The sequence below is a fragment of the Diaphorina citri genome, unplaced genomic scaffold (genome assembly GCF_000475195.1).
Source record: "Diaphorina citri unplaced genomic scaffold, Diaci psyllid genome assembly version 1.1 scaffold3261, whole genome shotgun sequence".
NCBI lineage: Eukaryota > Metazoa > Arthropoda > Insecta > Hemiptera > Psyllidae > Diaphorina > Diaphorina citri.
This window is the reverse complement of record NW_007380671.1, coordinates 5,407-15,594: the sequence shown is the minus strand read 5'-3', so window position 1 is coordinate 15,594 and position 10,188 is coordinate 5,407. Positions and strand designations below refer to the sequence as shown.

Genomic DNA, 10,188 nt, shown 5'->3' with positions numbered 1-10,188 from the left:
TGACCCAGGGGGGGGGGGCATCTATGAAACCTTGCGAAGGCCCCGAAAAAAGTAGGAAGGGCAATATGCCACTGATTTGACGTATGTAAATACAACATTTTCACTTTCTATTTTTAGTAGCCGCTATGTCTGACACGTACCAAGAGGTTACGAGTTCAATAACATAGAAACGTTGGAAATAACAAAGACACATTAACAATGTTACTTAGGTGTTGCCAATTTGGATTACATAAGAATAAATATAAAATAAATGTCGATTTGGCGCACACAAGTACACAGGCTCTTAAATAAATTGCGAGTCACAGCCTTTGGAAAAGGCATCAATAACGTTATTACGAGTTCAAGTCCAGGCAAGAGCATACTTTATATTTTCCTTCGGGAAACGATTTTCCCTCTTCAAGATGGCGGATTTCCTATGGTTTAGTACGGGCGCTTCCACACCAAAAGAGAGGAAATAAGCTTCAGAAGAGGAGAGGTCGTCTCAGTTTCCGAAAGTTTGAAAATTCGACTTTTCCCTGCGAAATTTTCACTCCTACTCCTAGAATTCGAACGAAGTACCTACAATAATTATTAAAAACACCACTTCCGATCTGATACAATTTGATGTAGACACCAAAAGAGAGGAAATAAGCTTCAGAAGAGGAGAGGTCGTCTCAGTTTCCGAAAGTTTGAAAATTCGACTTTTCCCTGCGAAATTATTAAGAACACCACTTCCGATCCCATACAATTTGATGTACCTAGTTATAATCTCATTTATTTGTAGTTCATAATGAAAACACAGAGTTGTGTAGCCGAGCCATTTAGTTTGAAGATGGCGTCCTTCTCCGAGTGAAAATTTTATCCGCGCTTTTCCACCAGTATCTAAAACACCCAAGGATAACAAGCTCAAATTGTTTAAGGGGTAGTTATAATCTCATTTAGGTATTTGTAGTTCATAATAAAAACACAGAGTTGTGTAGCCGAGCCATTTAGTTTGAAGATGGCGCTGTCTCTAATGTGTTAAAAGCTGTGTCCACACAAGGTCGACGCCGTCGATCGATGTCGACTGAAACCGTACAATGCCTTGACAACATAGATTCACCTCTTCACCTCGTCGATCGAAGGCGTCGACACAGCTTTAGACGATGTGGACACATCTTTAGACTTTGCAAACAAACGCTGATTGACAGCGTCGTCGTTTTAAATTGTAAAAAAAAATACGTTGTTTGCTCCAATGCAGATTGTTGACTTTCTTTCAAAGACGGTATAGTTACCCAATGTATTTTGCTATTTTTTTTCTAATAATAAACATCTAAATTATAAAACAACAAAATATATCGTTAATAAATAAATTATCTCGAGTAAAATTCAATAAGAAAATAAAATATAAAGTATACCTACCTAATTTTGAAATGTATATGTAAAGGTACATTTGACTCAGGATATAATTATGAATAAAAAAGGGCCATGGATTTCATAGGGGACAATAAAACTTTTTTATGTGTAACAGTTTGATATATCTAGTAGATAATGTTAAATGAATAATATAATAAATAGTCGCTTTTTTCAATATATGTGATGAAAATGTCCAGCTTTTCGATAACATAGAAACGTTGGAAATAACAAAGACACATTAACAATGTTACTTAGGTGTTGCCAATTTGGATTACATAAGAATAAATATAAATGTCGATTTGGCACACACAAGTACACAGGCTCTTAAATAAATTGCGAGTTACAGCCTTTGGAAAAGGCATCAATAACGTTATTTTTTTACAGTTTTACATAGGTTCACACTCATGTCTGATGATCACGTTATGTAGAGAGAGAACTGTGTAAGGTACACCCTATATAATTTAGGAATATACATACAGTGTCCAATGATGTTGAATTTTTTGCTGAAATCTGTACCTACAGAAATAGGTAGCGTATGCCAACTTTCACCGAATTGAAATTCGCAATAGTCAGAACTGCCAGAAGCAACCCAAGGCTTACAGCTATAAACAGTTAAACAGGGCCTTGTACAGAAACCCACGGCCCATTCCTGAACTCCTCACATAATATTTCAGGGTAGGACTCTTTTACAGGGTAGGACTGATTTGTTTGATGGAAACAGATCATGCCGAGCGAGTAGAAACGCACCCTTATAAATTCATGTGAGGTCTTTTAACAGCTTCAGCAATGGGCCCTTGTAATGACCACCACCCACGCTCAGACCATCTGAACGTGTATGGCGGAAAAAGCTTCTCAGACGGTCTGACAGGCCTAGCTTTTTCCGTCACACACGTTTCCTACAAAGTGAGCGTGTCATTAGGAGGAGGAAAGGTAGGACGAGGGAAGTGTTAATTACCAACCTTTTGACTGTCTGACAGATCTTGATCTGATGTATGGTCTGTCAGATGGTCTGAGCGTGAGTGGCGATGAACAACCTAATCTGAAAGCTAAAACTATTAAAAGACTTGGCGAGGTTAATAGTTGAGGAAGCATTTTCTAGCAAAGAAAGTGAGGATCAAATTTAATGTCTGAAGCAGATTTGACCGTAAAATGATCACTTACCAATAAGCCAGTTTCAACACTGGGTAATAAAGTAAGCCTACTTCCTTCCACTAGTTGATTTTCTTGAACTGTGGATCCGTCCCGTAATTGCCTGTAAACATAAGAATCGCCGAATTAGTAACAAGACCAAAATTTGGCCCTACTTGTTTCCTTTGATAATACAATGATAGGTAGGTGCATATTTAACCTCTCCGAAAACCCATTAACCCATGTCTTGCGATATCTCCTTACTTAAGTACTTACGTACCTAAATTAACCAGCCAGAGGCACTGAAAAAGTAGATACTGATATCTACTTACCTACCCATTGTTGATTTCGATGGGTGTTACCAATCAGGACAATTTGAGTATTTAGTGAGTACCTACTTGAAGTATTTAGAAACACACCAAGAAAGACTGTAAATCGGATTTAAGTCTCGGGAGCAGAGGGAGAAAGAAGGAAAGAGGAGTGAAAGTAAAAGTAGTAAGTACTTGGTTACCTACAAAACTACATACTTACCTACTTGTGTACGTGTACCTAAGTAGTAAGGAGGAGGAGGAGGAGGAGGAGGAGGAGGAGGAAGAGGAGGAAAAGGAAGAAGAGGAGGAGGAAGAGGAAGAGAATAGGATAATAGGAGGAGGAAGAGAAAGATAGATGAGGAGGACAGTAAAAGGAATCGAGTTGATTGTAGGAAGAAGTAAAGGAAGAGTGAGGAGGAATGATCTGAATATGATTGTGACTAAAGAGAATCAATGTTGTTAGTGGTATCAAGAAAGGAATTCTTGTCAATAGAGAAAAGGAGAAAATCTCAAATAAGTCTTACAAACACAGGACGGTGGAAGTACAGTAAAATATTGGTACTAAATAAGAATGAGGCTAAGTAGTAATGAGACGACATATTGCTGATTTTCTTGATGATTATGACTAAAAGAACAAATCTCCCCAATGTTGTTCAGTGGTTGTCAAGGAAACAGGCTTGGTTTTCTTCACTGGTAAAAAAAGTGCTGCTAAAAAATCTGAAAGATCCCCAAAGTATTTACAAAATCTGGAAGTCCAGTAGGGGAGAAGAAAATACCACTGAAACTATTATAAGGCTCACCCTTCAAAAACCAACATAGGCATGAAGACTGGTAAGCTGTAGACACATAGAGAATCTTATGGTTCATGGGGACGTCGCCAGAAACAGCCGTGAAACATAGATGTTGAGATGGTCTATAATTAATAAGAAGGGGATCCACAAATCACATCTTAAAAACTGAAGAAGTTGGGAACTGATTTTTTTTTTTTTTTTTTTTTTTACCCAGGTGGGTAGAATACCTTTGCTGGTTGATTGACATTGATTTACAGGTGGGATGACAAAGGTATGGTGTAGGTAAGTAAACAACAGTACTGTCAGCAGTGAACTTTGGTTAACTGGGGCTTAGTTGGGTGCCAAATAACTATTCTTTCTATTCCAATTTGTACTACTTGTACTGACTTATAATGTATTCATACAATTCTTTTTTTTTTTTTTTTTACCCAGGTGGGTAGAATACCTTTGCTGGTTGATTGACATTGATTTACAGGTGGGATGACAAAGGTATGGTGCAGGTAAGTAAACAACAGTACTGTCAGCAGTAAACTTTGGTTAACTGGGGCTTAGTTGGGTGCCAAATAACTACTTTCTATTCCAATTTGTACTAGGTACTTGTACTGACTTATAAATCTTATAATCAATTCATACAATTTCAAATGTGGAGGAACCGCTCAACTCATTTGGAATTTGGGCACTCAAGTAACAGAGATCTATGTTGTACACATTCAGCAAAATAGCAGAAAATGAAGGAGAGAAATTGATTCTACTCATGAGCTTCTTTAGACATGGTTTAATTTGATTTTTCATACAAGCTGAGATTTATGAAACCTGTGAAAACTGTCCATTCAATTAGCTGGGTACTGTTTCACTTAACAGCTATTTCCTTGGTTGGGAATGACAAGCCTATGTCCATTCAATTAGCTGGGTACTGTTTCACTTAACAGCTATTTCCTTGGTTGGGAATGACAAGCCTACCTACTCCTACTAGTATTTCTCAACTTTATACAAGTGAAGGGGTGCCATTCAATTAGCTGGGTACTGTTTCACTTAACAGCTATTTCCTTGGTTGGGAATGACAAGCCTACCTACTCCTACTAGTATTTCCCACCTTTAGACAAGTGAAGGGGTATAAATCCTTTCCCACCCCCCTCTACTAATATCTTTTTAGGCTGTAAGAAAATAAAAGAAAGTAAAAATCCCAATGTGGGGTAGGTTAGTGGTTTCAATGAGCAGGGCCTTGGTTAGAATTATGGAAGTAATCAAACTTAAACTGAATCCACCCACTGTGCAAACCATCACCCATCTCAATTCTCAATCTCACTCATGACAAAATAGGAAACAGGAGGTAATCAAACACTGAATCCACCCACTGTGCAAACCATCACCCATCTCAATTCTCAATCTCACTCATGACAAAATAGGAAACAGGAGTACCTGAAGGGGTATAAATCCTTTCCCACCCCCCTCTACTGATATCTCTTTAGGCTGTAAGAAAAAAATCCCAATGTGGGGTAAGTTAGTGGTTTCAATGAGCAGGGCCTTGGTTAGAATTATGGAAGTAATCAAACACTGAATCCACCCACTGTGCAAACCATCACCCATCTCAATCTCACTCATGACAAAATAGGAAACAGGAGTATTATTGGAAAAACAAGGAAACAGCTGATTGGGTATGAAAGGGAAGAAATTAATGTTCCAGCAAAATGTGAAAAGGTAGTGAATAGAACACCTGATAGGGAATGAAATAGTTTGCATATAGAACTAATAAAATTAGTACAAGGCGTCCTAAAAAGGTCCACATTAGCGATAATCTTCCCTTCATTATGTCCATCATCTTTTGATGAACCATTGTATTCTCTAATAGTTAGATCTTAGGTACTATTGGGTATGATGAAAGGGAAGAAAATGTTCCAGCAAAATGTGAAAAGGTAGTGAATAGAACACCTGATAGGGAATGAAATAGTTTGCTTATAGGTAATCTGATTGGGTATGAAAGGGAAGAAAATGTTCCAGCAAAATGTGAAAAGGTAGTGAATAGAACACCTGATAGGGAATGAAATAGTTTGCATATAGGTAAATGAAATGATCACGAGATGAGAGTGTGCATAGCAAGGCAAATCTCTCCAAATTAGAAAGTTTCTAGTCACCAAACACCTTGGCCTTACCTTTCTCTATGCAGAAGACAGATCCGATCCCGTGGAACTTTCAACTTTTTCGAGATAATTTTCTTGACATTTTCGATAGTGTCTGTTTTGAGGACTGGAATTTCAAACTGTCCTCCAGTTGTGGGGGTCACAGAAATCAAAATCGTCGCGGATTTATTATTGGTCGAGTTGGAACAACCACACCCCAGACTGTTTTGCACTTCGGTGTCTGCTATATTGGAAGTCTGTGTTGCTGCAGCATGCCCGTTGCTGCTTTCCATTCTATTCGACAAAAGAAACTTGAACGGACACAAGAAATGAAACTAAAGAGCACAAAATAAAATTAGAAAAAAATTAAAACAAAAATTTCACTAGCGAAGTCACACGCGCACAAGCATCTGACACACGACGTTAACTCAAACACGATCACCACTCGACTGGGCGAATGAAACAAGAATGCCGTGAACATTTCCCCCACTCCCCAATACCCCACAATCTCTACGCCACTTTGCTTAGTTTGCTTGGAAATATCCAAGTAGTGGGAGTGGATGGAAAAGAGGTAGGTATCCAAAAGAAAAAGAAAAATTCCGTTGGTCCTCATTTTTCCTGCTCTATGACTTTGAAACATCACCCAAGTAAGCGCAACTGATCTATTTCCGTCTCTATTTACACCTGAGACTTAGTCTGTCTGAATCAAAAGTACCCAGTATGCCCGCCACTCACGCTCAGACCATCTGACAGACGGTCGGAAAGAGTATGACGGAAAAAGCTTGAGAACTAGGTCTGTCAGACCTTCTAAGAGACCTGGGTCTGAATCTTTTCCCTCCACAAACGTTCCGACAAACCTGGGTGGGTCTGTAGCCGGCAAAAGGGTAACTTAAGCAAACATCCCCCTTCAAAATATTTTCACTCAAGGGTGAAGGATTTTCCCAAAACCTTGCTTCGATCCAGTAACCCCTTTCTTATCAATGTTTTCTTGTTATCAGAGAAAGAAAAGGATTTTTAAATGTTATCAAATCTGCCTTTCTCTCTCCAACTCTCCTCTCATTAGAGTCGACCTTAAAAGAGGTACCTACACGTGTCAAGTACCGTAAATTTGGATACTCGAAGAACTGTATTTTGCAGAGATATTTATTTTAGGGTTAAAAGCTTAAAAGTTTCAATGGGCCGAAGTTCGAGAAATGTACGGTTTGGCCGTTACCGCGGCAGGGCCCAAGTGAAGCCCTCCTAACCCGCTGTACAGCCTAAACTTTGGACCCAGCTGAAAAAAAGTTCCCATTTTTAAAGGTGATGTGTCCACTGTCCACACATAGTCGACCGCCGTCGATCGATGTTGACTGAACAGTCCTGTCCGCACTCCCTCGACAACATACATCTCGACCTCGTTGATCGACGCGACGGCCGTCGAAGCGTCGAATATGTGTGGACTGGCCAAGTTTGGACGCACACTTTGAGTAATTTTCACTTTTCGGCTCAAGTCGCTCAAATTTTGCATTTAAAAGTGTCAATGGGCCGAAGTTCGAGAAATGTACGGTTTGGCCGTTACCGCGGCAGGGCCCAAGTGAAGCCCTCCTAACCCGCTGCCCGCTGTACAGCCTAAACTTTGGACCCAGCTGAAAAAAGTTCCCATTTTTAAAGGTGACGTGTCCACTGTCCACACATAGTCGACCGCCGTCGATCGATGTTGACTGAACTGTCCTGTCCGCACTCCCTCGACAACATACATCTCGACCTCGTTGATCGACGCGACGGCTGTCGAATATGTGTGGACCGGCCAAGTTTGGACACACACTTTAAGTAATTTTCACTTTTCGGCTCAAGTCGCTCAAATTTTGCAGAGAGGTTCGCTTTGACAGTGCACGTGCTATGATAGCTCCCACCCACATGCTATTGTATACACGTAACGGCCTCAAATAACGGCCACTGGCAATTTTTCCCACCCCCGCAGTCCCCGCGGTGCGAAGGGGCCCAAAGGAACACACTCAGGGGCCCCAAATGCGTATAAATTGGACCAACTACACCCCCGTCAATCTATTTACCCAGGGGGGGCCATCTATGAAACCTTGCGAAGGCCCCGAAAAAAGTAGGAAGGGCAGTATGTCACTGATTTGACGTATGTAAATACAACATTTTCACTTTCTATTTTTAGTAGCCGCTCTGTCTGACACGTACCAAGAGGTTACGAGTTCGAACAGAAAATTTTCTTCAGGGTTGCCAGATGAAAAAAATCCCCAATCTGCTTTCCCATTTTAAAAGAAATAGCGGTGACTTTCAACTTTGAAAAAATAAATCAAAAAATTCATGTAAAAATTTCAAATTGCGGCCATTTTGAACAACTTTCTACTTTTTCCCATTTAAACCTGTAGTACGTACATACGTACGTACGTTACGTACGTACGTACGTTACGTACGTACGTACGTTACGTACGTACGTACGTTACGTACGTACGTACGTTACGTTACGTACGTACGTTACGTACGTACGTACGTACGTACGTACGTAACGTACAGACCATGGGCTAAAAACCACTTTTTTGGAATCAGGGGACCCCAAAACGGATATTTCCACTCATTTCCCGATTTTGAAAATTTGGACCGATTGCAATACTTTCATTACTAGTATAGCTCCGCTATACTGTAGTAATAGAGAGTAAAAAACATTAAGTGATAATCGGTCTATTCCACGAAGGAATACTCACAACAAAATTTACAAATGGAGCAGTTGCAAATGGGTAAAAATTATAAATACATGGTCGATTCCTATGTAAAAAGTTGTGAAAAATCTAAATCTGAGGTCAAAACTCCGAAAAAATAACTGTAAAAGGTCGAAAATTCAATTTTTATTTTCCGTTTTGTGTCACCAAAGTTGTGACATAATAACACAAAGAAATTGCATTTACATTTTCCGTTTTAATTAAAGAGTTCAAATATGTGTGACGTCAGACTTTACACAGTTGTTTTTTAGTCCGCTAGGTAGCGCCAGTATGCAAGCACGCTTGCGGAGGAGCAGAAAGAAATGCGCAGAAACGTACCTATGCGCACAAACACATTAATGTGTTGCCCCCTCGCAGGTATCTCGGGTCTAGAAGTCGTAGAAGAAAAAGAAAAATTCCGTTGGTCCTCATTTTTCCTGCTCTATGACTTTGAAACATCACCCAAATAAGCGCAACTGATCTATTAGCTTGGAGGGTAGCGCGTCTGCCTTGTAAGCACTAGGTCGCGGCTTTGATTCCCGACTGGGCGGATTTTATAAAGGTTCGCTTTCGAGGCTGACGTTCTCCTATCCTGTTGTCTTCTCTCTTCGCTTTCGGGAAGAAAAGACCTCGACAGGTACAATCCCCTCTATCAAACCTCTAAAAAAAAATAATAATAAATAAAACTTACACTTCATGTTATTAAAGCGGCGGGGTCGAAGTTTTTTCGGCTCTGTGCTTGGATTTCGGGGTGCACTCAGCCTCGTGAGGACAATTGAGTAGCTATAGCTACTTAAACGAGTAGCGAATGGCAGCATTACCAGAGTAATAAGAAAAAATATAGATATGTCAGAAATAGTGAAGGAGGCTCTTATGGATTTCGGGGTGCACTCAGCCTCGTGAGGACAATTGAGTAGCTATAGCTACTTAAACGAGTAGCGAACAGTGGCAGCATTACCAGAGTAAACAGAAAAAATATAGATGTGTCAGAAATAGTGGGATTTCGGGGTGCACTCAGCCTCGTGAGGACAATTGAGTAGCTATAGCTACTTAAACGAGTAGCGAACAGTGGCAGCATTACCAGAGGAAAAAGAAAAAAAATATAGATATGTCAGAAATAGTGAAGGAGGCCCTTAGTAATGCTGTGATATCCACAAAAAATGTGAAGAAGCTCTCAGCTTCACCATAAATAAATCATGATTTAGATTTTTTATTATTTTTTTATTTTAGAAAGCGTATTTCGCCGTCGCGTCGGTCGCTTACCTCTCCTAATATTCTGAACAGAGAGCTCTTGCCACACCCATTGGGTCCGCACACCAGAACATTCATACCAGACCGAACCTCAAACGATAGCTCCTTCACCAAAACATCCCCATTGGGTGTGATAAGGGGGACGCGGTCAAACTTGATGATATTGTCCTGGAATACAATACGCCCCGCACTGGGAGACCGAGGTATGCTTGGCTTTGAACCTGGGGACAAATTGAATGTTTGTTTTTGTTGTATCGTTTAACAATTAGTGAATATTTAAGACATTTTCCAATTAATATTTCAAAATCAAATAATGAATTCTTTGTGATAAAGCAGAGAGCTTTTTCACAACTTTTGTGGGTACCACAGCATTACTAATTACCTCATTTGCATTAATTCTCATTCATCATCAATCTTTAACACTGGTAATGCCACCACTCACGAGGTTGAGTGCACCCCGAACTCCAAACATATAGTCGAAAAAACTTCGACCCCACCGGGAATCGAACCC

General features: G+C 40.0%; 1 protein-coding gene across 1 annotated transcript; it reads right to left on the bottom strand.

Annotated features, from left to right (window-relative positions):
- Positions 1–2,454: 2,454 nt before the first annotated feature.
- On the bottom strand, positions 2,455–6,189 carry LOC103520146 (midnolin homolog). The gene is made up of 2 exons (XM_008485243.3): positions 5,755–6,189; positions 2,455–2,626 (listed from the first exon to the last, which is right to left on the bottom strand). Exons 1-2 carry the CDS (start codon positions 6,012–6,014, stop codon positions 2,470–2,472), a joined length of 417 nt encoding a protein of 138 aa, XP_008483465.2. The 5' UTR covers positions 6,015–6,189; the 3' UTR covers positions 2,455–2,469.
- Between the last annotated feature and the right edge of the window lie 3,999 nt (positions 6,190–10,188).